The sequence below is a fragment of the Coprinopsis cinerea genome (genome assembly GCF_000182895.1).
Source record: "Coprinopsis cinerea okayama7#130 chromosome 6 map unlocalized cont3.6, whole genome shotgun sequence".
Classification (NCBI taxonomy): domain Eukaryota; kingdom Fungi; phylum Basidiomycota; class Agaricomycetes; order Agaricales; family Psathyrellaceae; genus Coprinopsis; species Coprinopsis cinerea.
This window is the reverse complement of record NW_003307539.1, coordinates 700,520-727,704: the sequence shown is the minus strand read 5'-3', so window position 1 is coordinate 727,704 and position 27,185 is coordinate 700,520. Positions and strand designations below refer to the sequence as shown.

Below are 27,185 nucleotides of genomic sequence, written 5' to 3'. Positions count from 1 at the left end.
ACAACTTTAGACGCCGGGAGATGGTGGCTTCCCCCTTCGATTGACAAATCCTTTCGACGCTGGAGCTTGTCCAGATGAGCCGGAACCAGAACTGGGCCCATGAGGTTCCCGGGCAATCTTCACTTGGGTCTGCTGAGGTTTAGGGCTTGCTCGCGCCGTTTCTGCGGTCTCCCCACCAGAACCAAAGATCCTTTCTCTCGCAGCCTGATACCTCGCCTCTCGCTCTTTCAGCTGTTCCATTGTACTTTGTTCTGCTGATTTATCTGAGGGTGCTGGAGATGGAGAGTTGTTCGAGTTCGCTGTGGGTCGTTTCAAGATGCGCATTGTTGGTTGTTGTTGGAAGATTCCTTGGGCTGTTGATGAAGATGAGGCGAGGGATGAGTTTCGGGAGAGAATCAAGTCTGGCATTGGGTGATGGACTTTGTTGTTTCTTTTTGTTTCAACATTGGATTTTGGATTTTTAATGGACGACAGAGAGATAACGGTATTAGAATGCAGAAGATGAACATTGTTCAAGCACGTACGCGTCTTCCCAGATCTGGCGGTTCCTCTCGGCGCTTGGAGGTTCGTCGTCCTCTTCCTCATCATCATCGTCTTCCCAGTCATCTTTTACAGGTTGTTTAGCAGGTCTTGGCTTTGCTGGTAACCGACTTGCAGGCCCGCTGCTCGACGAGCTTTGTGTCTAACGGAAACCCTGGAGTTGTCAGCAATGAGCTGGATCTCGAGCTTGCTTGGGTGGGTTTAGACTAACATTTGAGCTATCATCCCAGGCACTCATGTTGGCGAGTATAGAGCTGGACATCGTGCGAGGTGGAGGTTGTCGTTGGTGGTGGTTGCGGACAAAGGACTCAGCAGGGACTGCTGGATCGGTCCAGCGCGGTCGCGAATCCAAGATCGCTAATCTTATCTTATCTCCCTGCGCCCACATGCCCCTATCAGTGTATCACTACGACCACACTGTACACAAGCTGAGAAATCCATTTCGAGGTGTTTCCTTTCAACCAATAGGTTATCGACAACACAACCCAGCGGCGAAAGGCACTACACGACAATGGCAGCACCAGCAGAGTTCTTGCAGTATATCGACGACAAGGCGGACGCGTTCATCCAACGTTTGGCCGATGCTGTTGCGATTCCTTCGTATGTCTCTGTCTTTTCTTTTGTCGCTGCCCTTTGTCGGGTGCATGTTATCTCTTCCGGATCTTCGAAATTGAATTTATCTTGTGTTTTACAGGATTAGCGGGGATGCTAAACACAGGCAGGACGTGTTTAAGATGGCGGATTGGCTTGACGCCCAGTTGAAAGCTGTGGGCGTTGAGACAAAGCTTGTGGACTTGGGGAAACATGTCATGGATGGAGAGGAACTACCTCTCCCTCCTGCTATCCTCGGAAAGATTGGAAACGATCCTTCCAAGAAGACTGTCCTCATTTATGGACATTTTGATGTTCAACCGGTGAGCGAAGATCGACTTGGTTTCAATATTTGACGATGTCTAAAGAGCGCTGGAATCCAAAATGTGTAGGCCGATAAATCTGACGGCTGGGAGACCGACCCGTTCACCCTTGTCATTAAGGAGGACGGGCGACTTGTCGGGCGTGGATCTTCGGATGACAAGGGTCCTATTCTTGGCTGGCTCAATGTCTTGCAGTACCATCACGAGACCGGCAAGCCTCTGCCTGTGAACTTGAAGATGTGCTTCGAGGGTATGGAGGAGAGCGGAAGCGAGGGTCTTGACGACCTCGTCCAGAGGGAATCGAAACCCGGAGGATGGTTCGAGGGAGTTGACTGTGTTTGCATCGTACGTGCCGCTTCTTCTGAGACAGTGGTATTCAGCTCACTTAAAGAGTGGAATTATAGTCGGATAACTACTGGTTGAACACACGCACCCCGGCGCTCACCTATGGTCTCCGTGGGTTGACCTACTTCAAGGTCACTGTTTCTGGTCCGGGTCGTGATCTCCATTCTGGTGTCTTTGGACGAACCGTCCATGAGCCCATGACCGACCTTATTCATCTCATGAGCAAGCTCGTCGACACTCAGGGCAACATCATGATTCCAGGTGTCGACGAGATGGTTCCTCCCGCCGATGAGCAAGAAAGGTACGCATGCACATACTTGGTCCACACGGATGAGCTAACCAAACGTGTTATTATAGGGCGATCTACCAATCCCTGGACTACAGCATCGCTGATGTGGAGGAAGCCGCTGGGAACAAGATCGCCATCAGCTCGAACAAGGTGGAGGTTCTCATGGGCCGTATGCGCAACCCCAGCTTGTCCTTGCACGGCATCGAAGGCGCATTCAGCGGTGCCGGAGCCAAGACAGTCATCCCCGCGAAGGTTTCTGGCAAGTTCAGCATCCGGTGAGGATTCTCGACAAGTTTCTCTCCGTCGGTGTACTTAACGGTGCTTGCAGATTGGTCCCCCCTCAGACACCCGAAAAGGTCGACCCCCTCGTCATCGCCTACCTCAAGCAAGAATTCGCAAAGCTTAACAGCAAGAACGAGTTGATCATCGAGAACTTGCATGGAGGCAAGCCGTGGGTTGCGGATGTCAACCACTGGAACTTTGAGGCTGCCAAACGGGCCACCAAGGCGGTGTACAAGCAAGATCCTGACCTCACGCGAGAGGGAGGTTCGATCCCTGTTACTCTCACTTTTGCAGAGTCGTTGGGTGTGAACGTGTTGCTGCTGCCAATGGGTCGAGGAGACGATGGTGCCCAGTGAGTATCTGCGAAAGTATGGATGATGCAGTGGCTGATTATGCCTTAGTTCTACGAACGAAAAGTTGGACAGGAGCAACTTCATTCAGGGAGTAAGTGATGCGATTCTTTCGTCGCTCGGGCGGCTGCTGACAATCCGACAGAGCAAGCTCTTGGGAACGTACCTGTATGAGATTGGTCAGGTTAAGGCGTGAGGTATCCAAGGCGTAGCTTAACAGTCGAGACGAAATGGAATTGTAAATTATCTGTAACAGCTAAACTCTACCCTGCCCCGTCATGGAGGGCGCAGCAGACGGCGGCTAGCAGGGACGGCAATCAGTATCCAAAATGTAATTACTGTGAGCCTGAACGTACCCTTATGGTGGCCATTATACTGCCGCACAGTTTCCCCAGACGCCATCTCCCAAAGTCGAGCAGTGTGGTCAGATGATGCTGAAGTGCGGGAGTCAGCTAAAGTCGGAAGCTCCAATTAGGATAGGCTTACCAGTCACTAGATAGGCAGAATCTGCGCTAAACGCGCAATCCCACACCCAGCGCTGATGTCCTACCAGAATACGTTCGAGTTTGAATTCGTAGGTCGGACTGATAGACCAAATCTTCACTGTTGTATCGGCGGAGCATGTGGCAAGGTATCTGGGACGGTAGGTTAAGCAAGGGGGGTGTCCTATTAGCGGGGACATCGACTCACCTTGCATCTGGACTCAAGAGACATCGTGTTAGGTACTTGCCGTGTGCTTGGAATCTTGTCACGGCCTGGAATCGTGGGAGGTTGGTATTCTCTTCATTGACCTTCCAAACATAACATTGGCCCTGGGGGAACAAAAGTCAAGATCAGGGGGCAAAGGAGATGGAACTGGTAGGGACCTTGTTGTTTCCAGCAACCAGACATGAACCGTCGGAGGCGAGTGTCACGGAGCGGATTGGGACGTCGCCTGCAGGAGTCTGAACCATCTGTTAGACCTATTGGTCGTCGAAAGAAAGGAATACCTACCAATTCGTGCGAGCAGACGTTCTCTGCCAGGTCCCATTGCTTGATACTCCCAGATTGGTCGCATGAGATGAGCTCGCCTTGGTTTGGATGGATGATAACGTCGTTCACTGTGATATAGTTCAGATACTGGCGTTTGACACAGGTTGGCAGGACGTACCTGGTGCCCCATTGTCGTATGTTCGGTGAAGGGACGATGTTCTGACCACTTTCATTAATTCTATTCTTCTACAGCTCGAGCAGGGACATACCGAAGGTCCCAGATCTTGATTGTCCCATCTTCACTGCCAGTGACGAGCCACTTTCCTTCACTGTGGAAAGCAACGGCAGAGATGTTCATTGTATGACTTTCGAAAGTCACTAGCTTGAAAGTCTGTTCAGCATTGGAAGCCAACCAGCTCGAAAGCAACATACCGGTTCATTCAACGGACTCCCAATCTCATAGATATTGACCTTCTTGTGGATGGCTGCAGCTAGAAGGCGTTTACTGTAATTATCGCGAAATTACAGTCCATAAACTCGCTTCTCAAGAGTTGGTGATGGGCGGACCTACTCAGGTGAAATGGCCAAACGATTCACTTGCTGTTAAGAAAAGAAAGGTGATGAGATTCATATATTGTAGTTAAAGCATAGGTTATTTACACCTGTCTCTCCAGTCCTAGCAATCGTCCTCGAGCAGATCCCACTCCAGGCCTCCCAGAATCGGATTTCGTGGTCGTAAGAACCGGTGACCAGGATAACAGACATGTCGTGACGCGCTGCTTTGGTTGGAGCGGGCATACCGCTCGATATATCGTATTATTTGTTGAATAGGCTTGAGACCAATCGCTTGCTTCCTGTTGTCGATGCTAGTTCGCGATGAAGAGTATTGTCAAGGAAAGCGTCAAGAGCGTGCAGGACGATGCCAAGATGCGCTCGACCCCGTCGCCGGAGGCAATATTATGATGTTCCCACGGTCCATGCCGTGGCCACCTTCAGCTTGTTGACCGCTCTTTCTTTCCTTCCGACGACAACCACGACGACGACAACCCAAGGACGACCTCTGGGACTCTGAACAACATCTACAAGGAGCCATACTGTGTATTTCAGCTTAAAGTTATATAATTCTCAAACACCGCCATGTCCGAATTCGAAGATGATATCGACGACCAGCTCCTTGAGCTCGCAGGCGCAGGGGATCGCACGGAAAGGAGGAGAAAGTCGAAATCGGGTTCCAGGAAGCGAAAGAGGTACGTAATAACACCACTACCGTCTAGCAGGGCGACTAATGACTGTTTATTAGCAGTATGGACAGTGATTCGGAGCCAGAAGTTGAAAGCGAGGAAGACGCTGAGGAGGAGGACGAGGCTTCCGACCCTTATCCTTATGAGGGACAATACGTCGACGAGGAAGATAAGCAAAGGTGCGATTTACGCCGAATGGAAAAGCCTATGTGCTAACGCATTTCAGGTTATTGGCTATGCCTGAAATTAAGCGCGAGGAAATCCTTGCCGAGCGTATTGAGGAGAAGCAGCGTTTGCAGGAAAAGCAGGTGCTGGCCCAGATGGTCAGGCAGCAGCGCGGTGGAGGCGGCGTGGTGATAGACGATGATAGCGTTTCACGAGCGGCAAAACGTATGTGAACTTGTGGAATACTTTTCCTTCCGCCGCTAAACTCTGAACAGGCCAACACATGCAACGCGGCGCTACGAAAGAAAAGACACGGAAATTGGACGAGTTGAAGGCCAAACGAAGGGCGAAGGACGAATCTCGGAAAAGAGTACGTCCGGTCCTACGGTCTTTGTCACTCTGTTTCTCATTTGCTTGTAACAGGCAAAGCTCTCACCGAATGCCAATCGCCGGTCTACGTCACCTCAGGATATGGATATCTCCGACGAAGAATCTGAAGATGGTCAGTTCACGAGAAGTGATCATGAGGAGGAAAGGGAACGTCGTTTATTGGGAATCTCCACGTCCAGAGTGCGTCCCCCATGTTCCGAGAAATGTCAACACTCTCTGAAATTATCCCGTCTAGTCGAAAGAGGAGGAGGAAGAAGACACCACACCTGCTTCCCTTCAAGATTTTAATGACTGTCGCCTTAGCCGAGATATGGTCGCCAAGTGGTGTTTATGCCCGTGGTTCGACGAGTATGTCAAGAGTAAGCGCCCAGACCTTGCTCCTAGTTCCATTCGTATTCATCATTCCACCATAGACTCCTGGGTGCGCTATCTCATCGGAAATGAAGGTTCCGAGCCTGTCTACCGAATGTGCGAGATCCAAGGTAAGTCGCTCCTATCTTCGCTTTGGGGTTTGCCGTTGAGGCGTCGTAGGCATTGCACCCAAGCCGGTGAAGCCATATAAAGTCAACGACCGTTTGATCAACCAAGCCGTTGAGCTCAAGCATGGTCAATCCGTCCGAGAGTTCAGCATGGACCGCATATCGAACTCGGACTTTACACAGGTGAGGAGAACCTACTTCCTGTCCGAAACGATGGGCCAAATGATCCGCCGCAGAGAGAGTTCGACCGACTAGTCCGAGTTTGCAAGGCGGAAGGCGTCACATTACCCACACGGAAGGAATTGCAAGACAAGACAGCTCAGATGAAGAAGCTCCAGGACACTCCCTTGACAGACCAAGATATCACTTTCATGCTCAAGCGAAAGAAGGAGCTCCAATCGTCCAAGAGCTCGTCCGAACTCATGCTCGAGAGATCTCGGCTTAGTCAAGCTAGGTCATTAGCCCTGAAGCGGTTGGATCACAAAGAAGCGGCAGAGCTAGAAGACAAGATCGCAGCGCTCGAAGCACAGATAAATGGTCCCTCGGGAGGCACAGCCAGCAATTCGCCCCGAAAGGCTGCTGACGATCGAGACGAGGTACTGCGCCGGGTGAATGAGCGGAATCGTCGGGCGAACGTTGAGTCCGTCAGGAGAGCAGAGCTTGCGGAAAGCGAGCGGAGGAGGAAGGAGAGGGAAATGGCTGCAAAAGCAGCACTAACCGGAGGAGCAGGTGCTGCCGCTGCTGTTGCGACGAAGCATGATCCTAGTGCAAGATTGAGGACCATGCCAAGATTGTTCAATGCTGCTACGCCTTCCTCGAGGTGGGTTCTTCTTTTCAACTTACTCTCTTTGGCGTGGACCATGATATTGGACATCGATCGTTGACCTTCCGACTCCCTTTCTTCCTATGTTCTTTCTGTCTTGCCCATTCTAGGCCGAACACACCAGCAGCGAACTCCAACTCCGGCACCCCTGTTCCTAAACCTCCTCCCCCTCCTGGTGGCAAAACTGATGACGCTTCGATGAGGCCTATGACTGCCAACACCACCATGGCGTTCGAGAAGAAGCTTCTTGAGAGTATCGATATTGACTTGGGCGACTTCTGAGACAGGGGCTTCGTCTCTCTCTATCTTTGCTTTCTCCTGCGTTTCCTCCATTCACTCCGCCAGTCACTCTCACTCCGACAATAGCTTTCTCCAAGAGTGCATGACATGAAACCATTCGTCACCGCCGTCCTATTATAACGCCTTTCGACGACGACAACGCCGACATGCGTCATTTAAACTCGTCTCGGTTGGTCATCTGTGAGCACTATCGATGTATTTCGATTCTGTGATACTTCAGTCCGTCATTCGAGTGTACATGCCGCCTGTATAGACCTGTAATCTATCGACATTTGGGAAGATGGTGTAGACCTTTTTGGGGGTGTAGTTTATGCTCCCCCATGGCCGTCTTCCTCTCCTGGGGTGTGCCTTCTTGGTTTCACTTTCCCCTTCTTATCCTTCCCCCATTCTGCCAACTGTTTTTCTTTGGTTTCATATTATACTGGTGCTTTCGGGGAATACATGTGTTTTTGACAGTGGAGATGCTGCGCGAGCGCTGGATAAGGTGGTTCTCAGCTTTTCGCTCTCGACGGGGTCGGGTGAGGCGCCGCCCAACGCGCTCGAAGTGAGGTAGACGCTTGAAGCGAGTCCGTCGTTGCACGAAGCCGGTGAAATATCCTTCTGGATTCATATTTTTATCTGCCGATGCCAGAAGATCTCCTCGCTTGTACACCGGAAGGAAGTCTGTTTTCCGACGATCTTTTCGCTTCCTGAGCGTCAGCCTCCCGACACGTTGTCGAGGCGTCGGGGCTTGGCTGAGACTAGTCGAGAATTTTCCAGTACATAAACCCAAACTGTCGAACTACGTACGGGCTGCTTGTTATCACCGGTGGACCTGTCACGTTCGTCCATGACCCTTGGTTTCTGTGGGTGAATTGACAAGTCAGGGTTCAAACCCATCTATGAAAGCAGCGTGTTAGCCTTGTGTTCTTTTTTCCAGTGCTTTCCATTTGTTGAGAAAGGAAAATACAAACGAGGGATACAACATTCCGAGTCCTGAGCATGAGGGTAGCTCTGTTTAGCTCCAACGCGCCTAATCCTGAGTCGCGTGCCCGATTGCGGGTGCGGGGTGTATTCTGCCCTTCATTTTCGAACGTTGCTCCCAGGTAACCGATCTGACGCGAGATGTAAGGGTCGAACATGTCTTCTGTCAAAGTAAATCGGACAGCCATCGTTTACTTCGCCTCTTTCCTGAGATTACGGGATGCGGGAGCGTAATCGCGCTCCGCATTGCCCGGGATGTGCACCTCAAAATAAGCGCCCATACTACACGCGGACCGGCTTTATCGATCTTATCAATGTGAGCGCCCGTACCACCAAGACACTCGGATTGCACTCGGAAACACATCACCGCCGTCTCACTTATTTACCGTAAATCTCCAAGTATTCCATGATCTGTACAAAAAACAACACAAAAAGCATGCGTCCGGGGCCTGTTCTCCGCAGTCTCCTCGTGTTTTCAGGTTATCAGAAACAGCGAGCCTTGAGGCAGCCGCCACAGCTGACCCTTTTGAATTGAGTGGCGAAAGGTGAGACGAGTGAGATATAGGGTCATGATCACTTGGCTTGGAGATGTACGTCAAGTTGGTCTACATGCTGTGGAGGAGTTTCCTAATGGTTGGGTTTGCGGCCGGTGGGGAATGCGAGCTCGCAATATGTCATGTAGTTATTGAGCCCATTGTGCCTGGGGCAAACGTGTAGGAGTTAGAACTGGGATAGCGGCTGGCCAAGGATGGCAGTGAAGAAGCAAGTGTGATTGAAGTCCTTAATGGAAGGCGATCGCCCTGAACAGGGTGTTGGTTGTGGGGATGTGAGGATGTGAGGATGTACGATTTGGATGAAAGCATCAGGGGCAGGGTCCGATCCAGGCAATTAAGACGGTTTATTGCACTAAAGACAGAGCGGGTGCTCTAAAGCCTGTGCCGCAGACTGAGCTATCTGTTTCACCAGAGAAACTCATGCAACGCCCAATTTCTCCCATTGGACGTCGTCTCGGACGCCGCTGCCATTCCAGAAGAGCTTGTCAGATAGTAGGCGCTCATGAGGTCTATAATCTGTCCCAACAGCCTGGCGCTACATTGGTCAACTGCTGTCTTAGACACCTTCGTCTGCGGTTGTAAACAGGAGCGGCCAACTCGGAGAGGAGGAATTGCCGGATTAGGTAGTCGGTAACGGAGTGGTACCACCGGAAAGGCGTGTCAGGGGCGTCGCTTGTCTTCACAATCAAGACCTCGGTTCCCCGCTACTTGGCGAGCCTTGGGAAAGACAGCACAAAGCATGGTTAGTTGACCGAATAAACGTTTCGACGGCATGGCTTCTCGAGATGTAAGCTTGTCCTTTCGAGGTTGAGCTGAGGAGGTTGCTCTGAGACACTTGTCCGATTGTAATCGCACTCATTTTCGTCATTAGGTGCAGGCGTTAGTAAGAATTGTTCTCTACTGTTCTCGCGGGCCTACAGCTTTAACCGCATCGATGAGCACAAGGTGACTGAATGGTCTTCCAAGAAGGTTCCAGAGGTCTGAGGTACACTTTGTTCGGAGTCGGCGCCTTTTGGTTCGAAGGTGACAGGATCTGAGATACAGCGGCCTCGAGCTCGGCTTGGTTTCGATTCCGATACCCTTCCGTCTATACTTAGAGAGGCGGCAATCTCTTACTTTCAGCGATAAGGTGAAGCTACCAACTGTGTAGAAAGGTTATCTGACGGGTTAGCAACGAAGTGGAGAGGATTGACGAGAAGCAGGTGTCGAAAACATAAGATGGCGTCAATTGAAGAGTCAACAGACGTCACCGTCATCATCAGGCGCCAAGATATGTTTTGGCTCCGACAACTGTGACAAAGACCCTCGTTCTGGCCTGCGTTCACCCTTCTCTCCGCTTCTAAACCGTCGTCGATAATATCTGCTCTCGTGGGCTATCCGCTCACCCTCTGGGCTAGATTCCATATTGGTCGGAAGAATCATTCCTCTTGTCTAGCTTTCCCGGTCTAGGTGCCTGCGAACGCAAAAGGATATATCCGCAACACGCCCCGTTGCCCATTTGACGCAGTATATAACCGCGTTCATCTATCACAAATCCATACGGTATTTTTGCCCGTTTGCCGATATATACAAGCGGGACCCTGGCTTTGGCTTTTTGCTCTTCGCCTGCCCACATACTTCACTGCGACGACGCCACGTTCCACCTCGCCAGCGATGCCGAGCAGGACATTGCCAACCATGAGCCCGCTCCCAAGGCTCAAGAACCTCCTCAAGTCTGGAGACTCCTTCAAGCCTCTGGTCTATGCGGAAAAGTGTATCCTCGACACCCTTCCCGGTCAGGTTATCAGGGATATTGGATGGCACTGCGACTCTCTGAGCGACGTTCTCAACCTCAGTCTTTGCGTACGTGTGGCATCGCATCCCCTTCCATCCAGTCGGTCCTTATCGTTCCCCTTCTATAGTCACGAAGACTGAGAGCACAGTTGTTGCCTTGTCTCTATTCCAATATCGAATTGAAAACCAACAAGCAATGCAAGTCGACCTTGGTGTCACTCTCTAAACGCCTGGAAAACGCCCGGCACGTACGCCGCCTCGCCGTTTGCCCGAACCCAATCGAATGGACGGCACCGGGCGAAGAAATCGACGAGAACCTTATCTGCGAACTCGTCTGCACGCTCGCACCTCACCTTCGGTCCTTGGAGTACTTTGCCTGGGACGGTTGGGAGATGCCCTCGGACGATTTGTGGACGGCCTTGAGGAAATCGTATGTTGGTCCAGTTTTGCTTACGTTCCGTCATATCTGAAGTCACTCCAGTTGTCCGCATTTGAAAGGAATCAGCAGCGTTATTGGTGACCGACCTCTGAACCCAGGAAGCCAGGTGTGTTCGGTACCATTGAGGAGTATGTGCGTCACGAGGCTAAAGGGAGCTTTATCCAGCTGTACAAGTTTTCCAATTTGAGGCAATTCTCGCTCACTGTGAAGACGAAATCGTTGGACTGGTTGGCTGGTGAGTTATCATGTCCGAGGGATTAGGGCGGCGTGCTGATGTTCATTTAGCTGGACCCCCAAAGGTTGAAAGGCTACCGCGAAGGTTCTGGGAGATGTTGATCGAACGGTGCCCTCGCCTCGAGGAACTGACCCTGAACGCTGTGGCGCCTGCGCACCGCATCTTCGACGCCAGGAACGTGACATTGGGGCGGTGGCCAAGACTTCGCTCGATAACCTTGGGGGACATGGCCCTGCAGGAGAGCACCAAGGACGACATTTCCTCCGTTCAGGATTATCAGGCGTTCATGAAGTTCTTTGCCAATCATCCAAGGCTACAGCATATCGCCCTACAGCATGCCGGTGGTAGCACGATCTTCCCTTCCTCCTTTGCTCTTCCATTCTCTGCTCTTCCCCGTCTCGAATCCTTTCATGGTCCTCTCAAGTACCTTCGAAGCATCCCCCACCCAGAGAAACTGCGTCACCTCACTCTCACGTCGCTCCACCACACTATGTCCTCATTCCAGCCGACGTTTAATGCCCTCCAAGACTTCCCCAATCTGGAATCTTTGAGTGTCTGGATCGATCTGTCGTTCGGTGGGCAACTCTATCTTCAGGATGAAACACAGTTGTTCAGCTCCTTCCTGAACGCCTGCCCAACGCTTCGACATCTCCACGTTATGTGCTTCACTCGCCCAACTTTCCGCGTGGTAAGTCTTGACTTGTTCAGGCATGAAGATGTCCAAAAATACTCATCCGATATCCAGCGAGATTTCTCCAGAGCACTTCGTCAGGCACCCAACCTGGAATCGTTCACCCTAATCAAAATGTACAAGTCATCTGATGAAGACATGACTACAAGTGCAATCCGCATCCTCCAAGAGAACCCCAACATCGAAAAGTTCACTCTTCAGTATACGCAAGATCGATGGCCGACCCTGAGCGCTGGACGACTCAGGCAAATGGGCGTCTATCGCGCCAGCAACTACGACGTATTTGGATACCCTGAATCGATGCAGGCCACCGAATGCAAGGTCAAAACGTTTGGATCCGTCTCTACGAGGAGGTTCAACCACAACCTTTCCGCCAAATTGCCTCCTGGAAGCCCAGCCTGGGAGGCTCGATCGCCTCGGTCGTCTATTTCCAGCGACAGTCGAAGTTGGCACCGACGGACTGGGTCTCAATCAAGCTTTGTGGTAGTCTAAGCTCTTTGTCTATTCTCGACGCCTACGTTAAATAATGCCGATTGGTGGACTTGCGCTTCACTCTTTGCCCGTTCACTTCAGTACCAGTATTCGAGTTCTCCGTTGTATTATTATCGAACACCGTTGGTAACTTATATGATGATGTTAATGTTATACCTTATCCCGATTGTACTTGTACGTAAACTTATATCCTGCTTTTTGCTTGTCGAATGCAATTTCATTCATTTGCCCCTTTGCGGAAGTGCCAAGATTTGGCGACGCGACAATCACGTGGATGTCTCCAAAGAGTCGATTAGTCATGAATGACGTTTTGGCTTTGGGCCATCGGAATACCTCGCGTTTCGTCACTGAACTTGAGGTTGTCGTTGTACCACAACGTTCTCTCTGTTTCTCTCCCTGTAATCTCCTAGAATCTTTCGAAATGTTGTCTTTTGCCGGTCGAAACGCTTTTAGAGCTGGTATTCGCCGTGGATTCGTCGCCCCAGCTGTTGCGAAGAGGTCGATCGCGTCCCAGGCGACTCTTCCTCCCCTTCCTTACAGCTACGATGTAGGTGCTCAGTTGAACTAAATTGAAGGTCAGAAGTGCTAAACATGTGCGATTTGATAGGCTTTGGAACCCTATATCTCGGAGGAGATCATGAAGCTGCACCACCAGAAACATCACCAGACCTATGTCAACGGTCTGAATGCAGCTCAAGAAGCCTACGCGAAGACGTCTTCGTATAAGGAGCAGATTGCTCTCCAGGCTGCTATCAAGTTCAATGGCGGAGGTCAGTATATAGCCCTGTCACCGTTTTCCGAAGCAGAAGGCTGACATGTTTTGTTCCATTTCCGTACTCCGAACCGTATTGCTTCGCATGCTCTCACCCCTCCTCGTCACGGTGCTCACCACCTCTCGGGCTCATCTGACCGCTACCGTTGAACTCAATTTCGGGAACTTCCACATGAACAGGACATATTAACCACTCTCTCTTCTGGAAGAACCTTGCCCCTGCCTCGGAAGACGGAGGCAAGCTCGCTGACGGCGCGCTCAAGCAAGCCCTCGAGAGGGACTTTGGTTCCGTTGAGGCCTTCAAGAAGGAATTCAACACCAAGACTGCTGCCATTCAAGGAAGTGGTTGGGGTTGGCTTGTGAGTATTACGTTGCCTGTCATACAGGCCGGCGGGAGACTTAACCTATTTCACAGGGTTACAACCCCTCCAACAAGAAGTTGGAGATTGTGACCACCGCCAATCAAGATCCCCTCCTTTGTATGTGACTTCTGAACCTCCGTCATACTGGATGTGTTTATAACTTTCTTTCTGTAGCGCACACGCCCATTATTGGTGTGGACATCTGGGAGCATGTACGTCATCTAGGCCCTGTCTGTCTGGTTATGTCACTCACATTGGTTACCTTCAAATATAGGCTTTCTATCTTCAGGTACGATAAACTCGTTTCTCGAAACCATGCAGTCCTCTAAAAGCTGGCTTGTCTGTGTTTTGATCGGCAAACTCGCCTCGCGTCCATCCCAAAATGTGATTTGGCTGTTCTTCTAAACCTTATCGACCGCAGTACAAGAATGTCAAGCCCGATGTGAGTCATCCAGTCCCTTTGCGACTCGGCAGAGGTAGCTCATGCATCTTGATTTGCAGTACTTGAACGCTATCTGGAACGTTATCAACTTCAAGGAGGCCGAGAAGCGCTTCGTCGAGGCACAATCGGCGTAGCGGGATCGACCGTAAAGGGCAGAGCTAGCGCCTTTCTGCTTGTAGACGCTCACAATGAATATGTACGTTTTGTTGGAAGCTTTCCTGCATGCAAAATCCAACTTCTTCCTATGAAATAGCTCCATAACGCCCAATATAACCTGATGTTCCTTCCATGTCCTTGGCTTCCCACTTGGAGTACAGTGCGGGACGCTCAAAAGTGACCTCTTGGCACGCCAAAACTCGCGTCTGTATCTGGGCTTAGGTAATGACTTGGATTTCTCCGAAAACTATCGGAAACGACTCCTTTCAACGAGAGCTTTCGAATGAACTCAAAACTGTCCCCAAATTCGAAGGTTTGAGAAAAAGTTCTACCCAAAATTTGGAAAGTTTCCCCATTTGGAAGATCTAATCTATTGATGGGATCAAAGATAAGGGGCAATCTTAATCTTAGGTATAGATAATGGCCCCAACCCAACATCGGGGTGGTAGAAGTGGGTTTTATAGTCCTATACGGGTGTAAATAACGGCCTAAGTCACTGTTTTGACTGACAGAGATGCCTTCCCTGTCAATCCCACCCCCTAAAACCCAAGTAAAGTTGGATTTTTTTCGACAAAATCTGGAAAAAGTCACGTGACTGGGTCATTTTCGGAGATTGCATTTTTACGCGAATTAGGCCAGGTTTCCTTCTAAATCTCAAATTTCGAGTGAAAAATCTCAATTTTTGACCCCTGCCCTGAGAGGTCACGTTTATCTGTCCGGCACTGTATCAAGTGGTCACTTGGTTCGTCATCTTGCACCATGTCGGAGTTGTGATTCGAGAATCGGGGTGGTGCGGTGAGGCCCTATGACTTGAGGGACTGCTTCATGTGAACGTGGAAGGTGCGGGGATTCGCCTCCAATCTCCTTGGTGAGTCCGTCAAAGGGGTAGGATTTTACTTATTTAATTGGAGGCCAAACGTATGTTCTATGGCTTTGACATCGAAGGTGTTGGCAATAACGTCCCAGATCAAGGGTGACCTCATCTCCTCGACGTGGTAGCAGCATAGTGGGATGATCCGTTGTCTGGATGATTATCTCGTTGGTTGTCCCGCTCCACTTATCGTCATGACCCTCGTCTTCCAAGCCTTACAGTAACACTGGGCTATCCACACCTTGATCACCTTTCAAATAAGCTTTGTGATACAGTGGATAATCAGTTCACGGTTTGCCATGAGGCAGATTCAAGCAGTCGCGGATAGGCAGTTTCGACCCGGAGGTCGTGGTGAACTTGGTGCACTGGGATCTCCTCATTCCAGGAAACAAGTTGGCTGGATCGAACTCCACGTTGGTATTTGATTCTTTTTGAACCCCATTATCCCTCTTCACGTTCAATTATATGTTTTTATTCCGGTTTATGGCGACTCAGTCGTCTTGGCTGGCTGGTGGTGGTCCTAAAATGTTACGCTCCCTGATGTTTACCGGGTTAGTGGCTCACCATGCACTTATCAGTCCACCTTCAGTTCCTCTCTTTCGGTGACAATGTCTCTATCCTGTCCTTCGGTGTAATTATGTAACCAGGCGCTTACGGCCACTCTGGTATCATGCACTTCCGAATCCCCAGTTCTCATCGATAAGTTATCCCTTGACTTTTTCTTCTTCTCCGGATCCGGGTTCTTGACAAACTAGGATTCCTTCGCGGGGAAGCAACGGAGGACTAGGCTGGGCTAGTAGGTGGTGCCTTGACCACAGAGGAGACTACTTAACCTTGCGACAAGCTCGTGTCCGAGGGCTGGGAAAACCAGTTCATTGGCCGGATAAAGTCTAACAGTACCATTGCACCCTTGATGAAGCCTGTGACAGCCGACAGCTAATCTGTCGATGAATTTCTGCCCAAGGGATATCGAAGCACGGGTTCTCCCTTGGTTGTATACATCCGGGTATTGGCCTCCAGATCGGGAAACCAATCTCGATTTTCCTCTATCCTTAGATATATGGGTCTGCCGCCATCCCTTTCCCTGGAACTTGGATTACCCCTTCGCTTGACATTCCACTCTGCAACTTTTGGCTTGACCTAACACCACTGCGTCCCCCTGTCCCATTCGCTCTCGTTGCTGTCGAAAGCAACAGCGAAACCCTTGCTGCCCGTGGTGAGTGGATCTAGCGTCGATGTGTTGTAGAAGGTTGAGAGCTAATCAAGGCACCGGTTTGGAAAATCCTTTTCATCCGGTGCACATCTCTTAGGAAATCCGCTGTCCAGGGTTTTGGAGCGAGAGGTCTTTGTCCCGCAGCCGACGTTCCCGCTTACCACAACTTGCCCTGCTTTGATCGTCGGGGATCGCTGAAGTTCCTCACTTTGGGTGCGGAGCCCTAGCGATATACAGACCCTTGTGCGCTCGTCGAGTCGGCAGGGTTCCACAATCTTGGACGCTGGTATTGGGTTTGTCCCGCCTCGCTCTTGTTCTCGTCGGCCTCGAGGATGTACAGAACCGGTCCACAGGAACAGGGCAACGTTTACGTTCCGCACACCTTTGACCGACAGCTCCCCCCGCTAAATTTTGGTCAACCCAGCTCTTCCCATTATTTCTCAAGATCGACGTCCTCTGCTCTCGGGGACGCTTGCCAACCACGATCTTTATCGTCCACGCGCCATAGCTCTGTTGAAACTTACACTCGCCCACAAGCTCCTGTTGCGACCTCCACGACCTCCTCTGACTCTCCTCCAGTGTCTGATGTCCCTCCCGTTGTTCCATCGATGAATACCAACGACTCGGGCTCTCACACCCCTTTCGCAACATTCTTTCACCCAGGCAGTGCGGACAGCACTGATTTCATAAACAAGCCAATGTACTTCGAAACAGGTCAATTCGCGGGTCGGACGATGAGAGCCGAACTCGTCGAGATCCAGAAGGCCGATTTGGGAAGAAAGTGAGTGTTCTCCGAGGCCTTTTTGTCTTGTTTTTAACACTCATACCCTTTCTCTCCGCTTCCACTTTGTATCCTTTACTTCTTTTGCCGCTTGTTCCTGCTCTGCCACCAACTGGTTTTCAAACGGTCGCAGGTATGCGAGGGTGGACAGGAGACCTCTCGATCCACCTCCCGTGGTTCAATACAAACTGTTTGAAGTTCAAGAGGACGGGATTGAAAGGGAGGTCCCGAATTACGAGTACGTCGCGTGTTCTTCCTTCTCCAGGGCCAAAATCTAAATGACCGTTAATTGTCTTTTCTACCTTTGGCTGAGTAGGGCAATTGATACACCCGGCCTTCTGTGCACCGTCGATCTGTACCCTGTCCCTCCCCCCGCAAAGGAATCGTTGGCGAATGCGAGTGGAACTGGAAGTCCAGGTCCTTCCAGAAGCGCCACCGACCCGCATTCGCGAAGAGGGTCGATCTCGCCTCATCGTCAGCACGCACTGCCGCCTCCTTCGACGTCGTCGTATGCCAGTTCCCCGAGTCAATCAACTAGCCCTGTCGCTGCTACCGCTATCGATCCCCTTTTGCAAGTGGATCCGAAACCTACCGGTTCGTTGTTTTCTGGTTTCGATTTTCGTGTCGATCTACTCTTCTGCTTCTTCTCGCGCCGTCGCCCTTCTTCTTCACGCTACATTTGACTTTCTTTCTTCCTTCCTTCCACGCGTTCTTTCTACCCTACACTCCTTGATCGAGCGATTCTAACATTTGAGTTTTGGTTTGGTCTTTTCCCCCTCGTCTACCTCGGCTCTCCCCTCCACGATGCCTCCCACGTGCAGACCAGGTCCTGTGGTACATCAACAACTTCCCTATCATGAAAAGCTCGGTCAGCACCACTTCCTTGGTTGGCGCCACCGTCGTTCAACCAAATCTGGTGGAATACCGAGGGAAGAAGACGTTGGTTTTCGTCTTTGCGGTGAGCCCAACTTCCTTCGTAGCCTGCACTTGAAATTGACAAGTAACTTGTTTTTTTCTTTGGGTGCGTTTGGTGGTTCTAGGATCTGGCTGTTAAAAATGAAGGATACTTCATCCTTCGATATAGCGTTTTTGATATCTATGGGAGCCCGAGGGGGAGTCCGGACGGTGTGCGGGTGATGCAGGCTGAATGTTTTGGTGGCCCGTTCCGTGTGTTCTCGACGAAGGAGTTCCCTGGTCTTCAAGCGTCTACTGAGCTTACGAAGGTACGCAACCATCCTTTTATCTTATCTTCGAATGAGAACTGAATTAATCACCGCTCCCTTTTCTTGTTATTTATTTTCCAGCACCTCGCACGATGGGGCGTCCGCCTCAACATCCGAGAAAACGAGCGAAGGAGGCGGAAGAAGCGGGATATGACACCGCCTGACGAGCGCAGCTCGCCGTATACCACCACTGCGCTCAACCTTAAACGCAAAAGTCGGCATCCTTATGATGATGAGGACGAAGACGACGACTAGATTCGCTTACGACAAGTACTATTTGCGGCTGATATCCTTGGAGTACACCCGACGCTTCGATTGCTCTCACCCTTCTCCTACCTTCCTACCCTCGTCGTCAAGCGTTGACGCTTTCCGTTCACTCGGTCGGGTGTCGGTACGACTCCTTTAACCATGGTATAAGTTCGGCGCTGTTGTCGTCGGCCTCCTAACGCTATGGCATTATCATGCGTTGTGTGGCGGATGGACCGGAGGCCTGTGGTGAAGGATGCGAAGATAGGATCTTTCGGATTCGCTGGGAAGGGATGTTTGTTGGGCTTTTTCGGTCCGTTCGTTCGTCGGCTTGGGTGTGGGGTGAAAGTGTGGTTGGATTGTTGGAATGGGAGGGGTAGTGTTGTGGAGGATGATGCATAGGTGGGTATGGCGACCTTCGATTCTTATTTTTCTTTTTGCTTCCTGCTTGTTTGGGTGGAACGACACGACACGACACACGACACGCGTTCTAGGATGGACAATTCTCGGTTTCTCGGACGGTTTCTTTCGGCTTTGCGACTTCCTTTCATCTTTCTTTTTGCATGTTTTGTATTTGTACGACCCACAGCCACTAGTAGTCCCTCTCCGCCTCTTTCTGTCTGCATATCTTCTTGATTCCCTTCCTACGTATATTTACTATTCATGGGTTTTGTGGGGATCTGTGTACATAGTATCTATCTACTATCTCGTTGCGACTGCGGTTCAGTTTTCAACTTTCCTATCATGCGTTCTCCTCTCGCTCTCCTCTCGTTCGTCGTGTGCATTATATGTGCGTAGCTACGGTACGGCGACTCGACTAGACTGTATCAGTGGACCGTATCGGTCATACTCGTGTATTGTAACGGCTGCTTTGTATCTGCGGGGGTTTGTGAGTACGAGTCCGCCGTGGGCGCTAAATCGCCACCTGCGAGCTCTCGACTTGGACTGCTAGATATACGTTATACTTCCCGCTGAAAGTGACATCACATACATAAGACGAGACGGGTTTGTCTAGAGGCTGGGACCTTGAGGATGAAACGTTGCACGGACCGTGCAGGGAGCGTGTTGGGCGCTTAATTGCATGTGAGTGGGTTCGAGTCGGGCTGCCTTCAAGTTGGGTATCATGATCATGATCAAAAATTAGAGTGAAGGTAATGTTTTATTAGACTTTGATGTCGACGTGCCACGTAGTAGACCGCGCCACGGAGGTTTGTTTGAATATGGTTTGAATTTGGATAGTGAGGGAGGAATCGTCTGTGGTTTTACAGTGTCATCAATACGAAGCATATGTCAGAATCAGAGATTCTGTCCCATTCTGCGCACGCCTTTCATCGGAGGGTTGGGCCGACGGTGTCTTGTGGAGCGAAAGGTGTCAGACTGTGAGAAGACGATAGGACGAGCTTCGAGCTGTGACCGCCTATTCGAGCCTTTGCGGACAGACGTTATGTACACACGCGCCTCTTTTCTTTCAATGGAAGGTGAATCCAAATACCGGGAAATCGGCTATTTTTGGTGTCCAAGGCTAATGGAATTTGAAGAACAGGAGCGGCCGGGGGAGCTCTGTTGTGACAGGGGGTTGGCTCGCTGTGCTTGGGAATTGGGCGGATATGAATATTGTGACTGTCGAATAATGGCTCGAGATTAAAATTTATTCCCTCGGGAACGGGTTTTTTCCTTCGACTTGGGGAGGGCGCTTAAGTCACTATTAATGTCCGTAAGGGGCGTGTTTGTCATTTGAGGATGGGACCGCTTGCCGCGGCCCGTTGCCTGCAAACAGTGTGTTTTCGTCAGCGATGGTGAAGAAGGAAGGCATGTACGTAGTATTATTTTGTATTCCGACTTGGCCCAGTCGAGTTATCGATAAGGACATTTTTTTGTTTTATCGATTGCGATCATGCGACATATGACCTGTCACCAAATCAAGTTGAGCAATGTGTGGTGAGGGTCTGGAATTCGAAAGGCAATGTCGACGGGTTGGATGCCTTCGATTCGATCCCTCCGGAGCATCATAGTATTTGTGAAGGGCAGCATAGGGAGACATTCGATTTCCAAAAATTGGACGAAGAGCCCGCCGCCTCGAGCCTCGGCGGAGGCTTCTTCTTGTACATCCTAACCTGGCTGATGGTAATCGTTTGACTGCAAGGCAAAGCGTTCATTTGCGCCTCTGTCGGACCACGTGGGGCGAGGCTGGAGCAGCGAGTCGTATCAATGGAATGGAACACGTGTGGAAGGGCATGCGTTAGCCTGCAAGGGCGCTGTCCGCCAGCAAGACAGTTGGATTGTTGAGACACAATCGGCGGTGTGTCCGGTGGGCGCTATGACTATAGACCCTGCTAACGGCCGCAGACTTCCCAATTGATGGGGAGCGTTCTTGGCGTCGGGTTCTATTGACGACAGTGGACGAGGTCAGAGTGGAGTGAAGTGGTGAGTACAAGGCCCAAGGTAACCCAGGAAGGACGCCATAAGTGACGGAAATAATTCTTAGCGAGGAGGCTGTGGTAAAGCGTCGTGGGAAATGCAATTTGGTGATTGTTTGGTGGCTGTACATTCGAAGGCTTGTTGTCTGCCACCGGCGTCGGGAGGTTGTCTTGTGTCGACTCTCTGCTCTTTCGCTGCCAGTGCCCAGTCTCATGTCTGGCCGCCACGGGGCTCCAAGTCAGGAGGGTTACCCTTCCTCGTCCCCGTCAATGGACCACTCAAACGACCCTTTTAACTCAAACCGCCGCTTTTACGATAACGAGTCTGACCATGTTGAATTCGGCCGTCGCGACCGCCGCGAAACATACACCTCAGACTCGAGCAACCCTGCAGTCAACGACTATGACAACAACGGAAACTATGAGTATCGTGAGTCGACAGCCCAGCCTCCTTTTGCTTTGTCTCATCGTCCCACCTCCCCAGCCATGCAAGATACCGACTCAGATCGAGACGTCTATGCAGAACGACCAGCACCGTCCTCAGAGTCCATAGGGCCAACAGGAGGGCGCTCAGCATACCTAGACACAGGCGCACCGTCCTACAACGAATACAACGTCCCCCCGCGAGACCAGTACCCAGCCTGGAGCGCCGACCGACAGATACCGCTCTCCAAGGAGGAGATTGAGGACGTCTTTCTGGATCTCACACAAAAGTTTGGTTTCCAACGGGATTCGATGAGGAATATGGTGAGTTTTCCGCTTCTACCGCCCACATCGTCGCTGCTCCCCTTCTGCACCGCTTTGCCAAGAAATTGTCAGTGGTGGCGTAACCTTGTTCAACATTCTCTCGCTTCCATCCTCGCAGTCCATGTCCACAGTCCACTAATCGTCCTGCTTCCCACAGTTCGACTTCCTTATGCAGCTGCTTGACAGTCGAGCATCTCGCATGACCCCAAACCAGGCTCTCTTGACCCTCCATGCTGACTACATCGGCGGCCACAACGCAAACTATCGCAAATGGTACTTTGCCGCCCAGCTCGATCTCGACGACGCTATCGGCCAGACACAAAATCCAGGCCTCAGCCGCATGAAGTCGAAAAGGGGATCAAAGAAGCGCGGAGGCCATGAAAAGTCCCTCGCAACCGCACTAGAGCGTTGGAGGCAAGCAATGAACAATATGAGCCAGTACGACCGTCTGCGACAAATCGCCCTCTACTTGCTCTGCTGGGGAGAGGCCGCCTCAGTCCGCTTCGTCCCCGAGTGTCTCTGTTTCATCTTCAAATGCGCGGATGACTACTACCGGTCGCCCGAGTGCCAGAATCGCATGGAACCAGTACCCGAAGGTCTCTACTTGAAAACCGTCATCAAGCCTCTCTACCGTTTCATTCGAGACCAGGGTTATGAGGTTGTTGATGGCAAATTCGTTAGAAGGGAGAAGGATCACGCCGACATCATCGGTTACGACGATGTGAACCAGCTCTTTTGGTACCCAGAGGGAATTGCAAGAATAGTCCTCAACGACAAGGTAATGTCTTCTCTTTTCCCTTTCGATCCGATCCTAATTCCCCTCTAGACTCGCCTAATCGACCTTCCACCCGCACAACGGTACACCAAGTTCGACAGGATTGACTGGAATCGAGCGTTCTTCAAGACCTATTACGAGAAGCGTTCCTTTGGTCATCTCCTGGTCAACTTTAACCGTGTTTGGGTTGCTCACATCTCTCTGTTCTATTTCTACACCGCATACCACTCTCCCTCCATCTATCGGTTTGGAAACCGAGATTCGACAGCCATGCGATGGAGTGCAACCGCACTCGGCGGCGCTGTTTCCACCATCATCATGATCCTCGCAACCCTCGCCGAATTCTCCTATATCCCGACAACCTGGAACAATACCTCCCACCTCACCCGACGACTCCTTTTCCTCTTCATCACCCTCGGCCTCACCTCCGGACCCACGTTCTATGTCGCCATCGTCGAATCGAACAACACGGGTGGTACACTCGCGCTCATCCTCGCTATCGTCCAGTTTTGTATATCGGTCATCGCCACGCTCTTGTTCGCCATCATCCCCTCTGGTCGCATGTTTGGTGATCGGGTTGCGGGCAAATCGCGCAAGTACCTCGCAAGTCAGACGTTCACGGCCAGCTATCCTGTCTTGGGCAGCAAGTCCCGGATAGGGTCAGTTACCCTCTGGATCCTCGTCTTCCTCTGCAAATCCGTCGAGTCGTACTGGTTCCTCACCCTCTCCTTCCGGGACCCTATCGCGGTGATGGTGCACATGAAGGTTCAAGGCTGCAACGACCGGTTCTTTGGACGGGCCTTGTGCTATAACCATGCTGCGTTCACGCTGACGATCATGTATATCATGGATTTGATCCTCTTCTTCCTGGACACGTTCTTGTGGTATATCATTTGGAACACCACGTTTAGTATTGCGCGGTCCTTTATCTTGGGGTTGTCGATTTGGACTCCATGGAAGGATATCTATACCCGGTTACCCAAGAGGATTTATTCCAAGTTGTTGGCTACGGGGGATATGGAGGTCAAGTATAAGCCCAAGGTGAGTCTTTTTATCTGTCAACTGAATAAACATGCTAACGAATACGCGACAGGTCCTCGTCTCGCAAATCTGGAACGCCATCATCATCTCCATGTACCGCGAACACCTGCTCTCCATCGATCACGTTCAGAAGCTGCTGTACCACCAAGTCGATACCGGCGCAGGCGGTCGAAGGAGTCTACGTGCCCCGCCGTTCTTCATTAGCCAGGGCGACAAGAGTGTCAAGGGCGAGTTCTTCCCGGCTGGAAGTGAGGCTGAGCGAAGGATTTCGTTCTTTGCGCAGTCTTTGACTACATCGATTCCGGAGCCTCTTCCTGTGGATGCCATGCCTACGTTTACGGTTCTTACGCCTCATTATAGCGAAAAGGTGCGTTTCTTATTGTCGGGGGTGTTGGAGGTGGGCTGACTGGGTATGATTGTAGACTCTGCTTTCGCTCCGCGAAATTATCCGTGAAGAGGACCAGAACACGCGTGTGACGCTGCTCGAGTACTTGAAGCAGCTTCATCCTATCGAGTGGGACAATTTCGTCAAGGATACCAAGATCCTCGCCGAGGAGTCCGCCATGTTCAACGGTGCCAATCCATTCGGCAACGAAGAGAAGGGTCAAAAGGCCGACGACATTCCGTTCACGTTCATTGGATTCAAGAGTTCCTCCCCCGAGTTCACGCTTCGTACCCGAATCTGGGCCTCCCTCCGCGCTCAAACGCTCTACCGCACGGTGTCTGGCATGATGAACTACGCCAAAGCCATCAAGTTGCTTTACCGCGTCGAGAACCCCGAGATCGTCCAGTTGTTCGGCGGGAATACGGATAAATTGGAGAGGGAGCTCGAGAGGATGGCCAGGCGCAAGTTCAAGTTTGTCGTTTCGATGCAACGGTACTCCAAGTTCAACAAGGAGGAGCACGAGAACGCCGAGTTCCTTTTGCGAGCCTACCCAGATTTGCAGATCGCCTATCTCGAAGAGGAGCCGCCTCGCAAGGAAGGAGGGGAGTCTAGGATTTTCTCGGCGCTTATCGATGGGCATTCGGATTTCATCCCGGAGACTGGAAGGAGAAGGCCCAAGTTCCGTATTGAGCTCCCTGGCAACCCGATTCTTGGAGACGGCAAGTCGGACAACCAGAACCACGCGATCATCTTCTACCGGGGCGAATACCTGCAACTTATCGACGCCAACCAGGATAATTACCTCGAGGAGTGTCTCAAGATCCGGAACGTCCTTGGCGAGTTTGAAGAGTACGCTGTGTCGAGTCAGTCGCCGTACGCCCAGTGGGGACACAAGGACTTCAAGACTGCCCCTGTCGCCATCGTCGGAGCGCGCGAGTACATCTTCTCGGAGAACATTGGTATTCTCGGTGATTTGGCGGCTGGCAAGGAGCAGACGTTCGGTACGCTCGCTGCGCGGTCTATGGCGTGGATTGGCGGGAAGCTGCACTACGGTCATCCGGATTTCCTGAATGGGTTGTACATGACCACTCGTGGTGGTGTTTCCAAAGCCCAGAAGGGACTCCATTTGAACGAGGATATCTATGCGGGTATGAATGCCTTTGGACGAGGTGGACGGATCAAGCATACGGAGTATTATCAGTGTGGCAAGGGTCGTGATTTGGGCTTTGGTACCATCCTAAACTTCCAGACGAAGATTGGGACTGGTATGGGAGAGCAGATGTTGAGTCGGGAGTATTACTATCTTGGGACGCAGTTGCCCATTGATAGGTTCTTGACGTTTTATTATGGCCATCCTGGATTCCATATCAACAATATGTTGGTCATTTTGTCGGTGCAGACTTTTATTGTTACTAGTGAGTATTCTCCCTCGTCTTTCATTTTTTGGATGGATTGCTGACGATGCTTTTACTTGTAGTGGTTTTCCTGGGTAGCATGAATTCGCGTCTTACGATTTGCGAGTATACGAAGAGTGGGCAGATGATTGGGAACCAGGGTGGATGCTATAACCTCGTACCGGTCTTTGAGTGGATCGAGAGGTGTATCATTTCGATTTTCTTGGTCTTCATGATTGCGTTCTTGCCGCTCTTCCTTCAAGGTGCGTCGCTCCCTTCTCTCTCTTCTGGTGGCACGGACTGACTTGGTTACTGTAGAACTCGTCGAACGCGGAACATTCAAAGCCGTCTTCCGTCTCGCCAAACAATTCGGGTCTCTCTCGCCTGTGTTCGAAGTCTTCTCGACGCAGATCTACACCCATTCCATCCTCAGCAATCTCACCTTTGGTGGTGCTCGATACATCGCTACTGGACGTGGTTTCGCGACGACTAGGATTTTCTTCAACATCCTGTTCTCGCGTTTCGCTGGGCCGAGTATATACTTGGGTATGAGGACGCTGTTAATGTTGCTTTATGTGACGTTATCGCTGTGGACGCCGTTCCTCCTCTACTTCTGGGTGTCTATTCTTGCCTTGTGTATTGCGCCGTTCTGGTTCAACCCGCATCAATTCGTGTTCTCAGACTTTATCATTGACTATCGGTGTGTTGCTTACTCTCGTTTGGAAAGGATAGCATTGCTTATGGGATGGTTCACAGCGAATTCTTGCGATGGATGTCACGAGGAAACTCCAAGTCGCATAACAACTCGTGGATTGGATACTGTCGTCTCTCGCGCACGATGATCACTGGTTACAAGAAGAAGAAACTCGGCAACCCCTCTGAGAAGCTCTCTGGTGACATTCCCCGTGCAACCTGGCGCGCCGTCCTTTTCTCGGAGATTTTCTTCCCGGTGTTCATGGCTGTCCTCTTCACGATCGCGTACATGTTCGTCAAGTCTTTCCCTGACGAGGATGGCAACTACCCGCCAAGCCCGCTCATCCGGATTGCCTTGATTTCGTTGGGCCCGATTGTGTGGAATGCGGCGATTTTGTTGACGCAGTTCCTTATTTCGTTGTTCCTTGGACCGATCTTTAGTGCGAAGAATTCGAACTTTGGATCGGTTATGGCTTCGATTACGCATGGGCTGGGTGTGTTGGGTATGGTTGGTGCTTTCGAGTTCTTGGTATGTCCTCTTGGGTATTGTGTGTGTCTGAAACGCTCAACTAATTCTTTGACTTGTAGTGGGTTCTCGAACGCTGGAACACTGCCGACGCTGTACTCGGTCTCATTGCCGTCATCGCCATCCAACGTGCCTTCCACAAGATCCTCATCTCCGTCTTCCTCTCTCGCGAGTTCAAGCACGACGAGACGAACATGGCGTGGTGGACTGGCCGATGGTACGGTCGCGGCTTGGGCAACCATGTCCTGTCGCAGCCTGCACGTGAATTCATCGTCAAGATTGTTGAGCTCTCGCTGTGGAGTGGAGATTTGTTGTTGGGGCATTTGCTGTTGTTCATGCTCACGCCGCCTATTTTGATACCCTACTTTGATCGGTTCCATGCCACGCTTCTTTGTGAGTCTTTTTCATCTCCTTTTTTGCTTGTGAGAGAGTTACTGACGAGCATCTGCAGTCTGGCTTCGACCCTCGAAACAGATTCGTGCGCCGCTGTATTCAATTAAACAGAAAAAGCAACGACGCTCCATTGTATGTTCACTTTCCGTTTTGGTTGGGTTCGGGATGCTGACGGTGCTGTTGTAGGTCATCAAGTATGGACTAATCTACATTTTCGTGATCGCTGTGTTTGCTGCTCTCATTGCTATCCGTACGCCTCTATCTTGTCTCTCATCTTGACAGTGATACTGATGACCTCTGCAGCTATCATCTTCAGCCATACTCTCAAATTCGATTGCGCAATTTGCGACAGCATTTAAACCCCTTTTTCCCATGATAGTAGTAGTAGTACCTCATTCTCATTCTTACGATCTCGCATAGACTTTTCATCTTCTTTCTACATGACCGATGCCATACTTGTTCATCTTGTACGACGCGTTTTAATCCCCCTCTTTTTTTCTTTGTGTGTGTG

The 27,185-nt window shown here is 51.0% G+C and overlaps 9 protein-coding genes across 9 annotated transcripts; 6 read left to right on the top strand and 3 right to left on the bottom strand.

Annotated features, from left to right (window-relative positions):
- Positions 1–6: 6 nt before the first annotated feature.
- CC1G_06969 (hypothetical protein) lies at positions 7–802 on the bottom strand (the record flags this gene model as incomplete). Its single annotated transcript, XM_001837711.1, has 3 exons — positions 7–430; positions 525–682; positions 752–802. 3 exons carry the CDS (start codon positions 800–802, stop codon positions 7–9), a joined length of 633 nt encoding a protein of 210 aa, XP_001837763.1.
- A 192-nt stretch (positions 803–994) lies between these two features.
- CC1G_06968 (hypothetical protein) lies at positions 995–3,113 on the top strand. The gene is made up of 8 exons (XM_001837710.2): positions 995–1,140; positions 1,235–1,454; positions 1,524–1,799; positions 1,859–2,100; positions 2,157–2,363; positions 2,417–2,722; positions 2,772–2,814; positions 2,866–3,113. The coding sequence occupies exons 1-8, from the start codon at positions 1,052–1,054 to the stop codon at positions 2,914–2,916; spliced, it is 1,434 nt and encodes a 477-aa protein (XP_001837762.1). The 5' UTR covers positions 995–1,051; the 3' UTR covers positions 2,917–3,113.
- Positions 2,984–4,457, bottom strand: CC1G_06967 (hypothetical protein; the record flags this gene model as incomplete). Its single annotated transcript, XM_001837709.2, has 11 exons — positions 2,984–3,021; positions 3,077–3,154; positions 3,207–3,355; positions 3,411–3,532; positions 3,587–3,664; positions 3,714–3,820; positions 3,871–3,911; positions 3,962–4,074; positions 4,125–4,197; positions 4,264–4,292; positions 4,353–4,457. 11 exons carry the CDS (start codon positions 4,455–4,457, stop codon positions 2,984–2,986), a joined length of 933 nt encoding a protein of 310 aa, XP_001837761.2.
- A 372-nt stretch (positions 4,458–4,829) lies between these two features.
- Positions 4,830–7,072, top strand: CC1G_06966 (hypothetical protein; the record flags this gene model as incomplete). The annotated part of the gene is made up of 10 exons (XM_001837708.2): positions 4,830–4,939; positions 4,993–5,112; positions 5,160–5,323; positions 5,374–5,468; positions 5,522–5,668; positions 5,724–5,847; positions 5,902–5,970; positions 6,020–6,150; positions 6,204–6,787; positions 6,901–7,072. The coding sequence occupies 10 exons, from the start codon at positions 4,830–4,832 to the stop codon at positions 7,070–7,072; spliced, it is 1,716 nt and encodes a 571-aa protein (XP_001837760.2).
- Positions 7,073–7,448: 376 nt separating this feature from the next.
- CC1G_06965 (hypothetical protein) lies at positions 7,449–8,241 on the bottom strand (the record flags this gene model as incomplete). Its single annotated transcript, XM_001837707.2, has 3 exons — positions 7,449–7,753; positions 7,897–7,969; positions 8,044–8,241. The coding sequence occupies 3 exons, from the start codon at positions 8,239–8,241 to the stop codon at positions 7,449–7,451; spliced, it is 576 nt and encodes a 191-aa protein (XP_001837759.2).
- A 1,982-nt stretch (positions 8,242–10,223) lies between these two features.
- Positions 10,224–12,398, top strand: CC1G_06964 (hypothetical protein). The gene is made up of 5 exons (XM_001837706.2): positions 10,224–10,449; positions 10,509–10,810; positions 10,862–10,925; positions 10,985–11,054; positions 11,105–12,398. The coding sequence occupies exons 1-5, from the start codon at positions 10,261–10,263 to the stop codon at positions 12,235–12,237; spliced, it is 1,758 nt and encodes a 585-aa protein (XP_001837758.2). The 5' UTR covers positions 10,224–10,260; the 3' UTR covers positions 12,238–12,398.
- Positions 12,399–12,610: 212 nt separating this feature from the next.
- On the top strand, positions 12,611–14,097 carry CC1G_06963 (manganese superoxide dismutase). Its single transcript, XM_001837705.2, has 8 exons — positions 12,611–12,784; positions 12,845–13,007; positions 13,190–13,368; positions 13,425–13,488; positions 13,546–13,583; positions 13,646–13,660; positions 13,793–13,813; positions 13,873–14,097. Exons 1-8 carry the CDS (start codon positions 12,659–12,661, stop codon positions 13,945–13,947), a joined length of 681 nt encoding a protein of 226 aa, XP_001837757.2. The 5' UTR covers positions 12,611–12,658; the 3' UTR covers positions 13,948–14,097.
- A 1,846-nt stretch (positions 14,098–15,943) lies between these two features.
- CC1G_06962 (hypothetical protein) lies at positions 15,944–18,312 on the top strand (the record flags this gene model as incomplete). The annotated part of the gene is made up of 7 exons (XM_001837704.2): positions 15,944–16,056; positions 16,151–16,834; positions 16,968–17,072; positions 17,151–17,428; positions 17,656–17,792; positions 17,875–18,057; positions 18,139–18,312. Exons 2-7 carry the CDS (start codon positions 16,386–16,388, stop codon positions 18,310–18,312), a joined length of 1,326 nt encoding a protein of 441 aa, XP_001837756.2. The 5' UTR covers positions 15,944–16,056; positions 16,151–16,385.
- Positions 18,313–20,933: 2,621 nt separating this feature from the next.
- On the top strand, positions 20,934–27,185 carry CC1G_06961 (1,3-beta-glucan synthase; the record flags this gene model as incomplete). Its single annotated transcript, XM_001837703.2, has 13 exons — positions 20,934–21,150; positions 21,205–21,467; positions 21,625–22,245; positions 22,294–23,283; positions 23,336–23,650; positions 23,706–25,083; positions 25,146–25,325; positions 25,381–25,762; positions 25,819–26,284; positions 26,344–26,674; positions 26,733–26,806; positions 26,861–26,924; positions 26,978–27,185. The coding sequence occupies 13 exons, from the start codon at positions 20,934–20,936 to the stop codon at positions 27,031–27,033; spliced, it is 5,337 nt and encodes a 1,778-aa protein (XP_001837755.2). The 3' UTR covers positions 27,034–27,185.

What these genes read in the sequence shown, in the direction of transcription:
- CC1G_06968 (XM_001837710.2), top strand. Translation starts at nt 1,052, where the DNA reads ATGGCAGCACCAGCAGAGTTCTTGCAGTATATCGACGACAAGGCGGAC. An exon ending in GATGCTGTTGCGATTCCTTC is followed by an intron (nt 1,141 to 1,234) that starts GTATGTCTCTGT and finishes TGTGTTTTACAG; the next exon opens with GATTAGCGGGGATGCTAAAC. An exon ending in GGAGCAACTTCATTCAGGGA is followed by an intron (nt 2,815 to 2,865) that starts GTAAGTGATGCG and finishes ACAATCCGACAG; the next exon opens with AGCAAGCTCTTGGGAACGTA.
- CC1G_06964 (XM_001837706.2), top strand. Translation starts at nt 10,261, where the DNA reads ATGCCGAGCAGGACATTGCCAACCATGAGCCCGCTCCCAAGGCTCAAG. An exon ending in TTCTCAACCTCAGTCTTTGC is followed by an intron (nt 10,450 to 10,508) that starts GTACGTGTGGCA and finishes CCCCTTCTATAG; the next exon opens with TCACGAAGACTGAGAGCACA. An exon ending in TGGACGGCCTTGAGGAAATC is followed by an intron (nt 10,811 to 10,861) that starts GTATGTTGGTCC and finishes AAGTCACTCCAG; the next exon opens with TTGTCCGCATTTGAAAGGAA.
- CC1G_06963 (XM_001837705.2), top strand. Translation starts at nt 12,659, where the DNA reads ATGTTGTCTTTTGCCGGTCGAAACGCTTTTAGAGCTGGTATTCGCCGT. An exon ending in CCCTTCCTTACAGCTACGAT is followed by an intron (nt 12,785 to 12,844) that starts GTAGGTGCTCAG and finishes GCGATTTGATAG; the next exon opens with GCTTTGGAACCCTATATCTC. An exon ending in CAATCAAGATCCCCTCCTTT is followed by an intron (nt 13,489 to 13,545) that starts GTATGTGACTTC and finishes TTCTTTCTGTAG; the next exon opens with CGCACACGCCCATTATTGGT.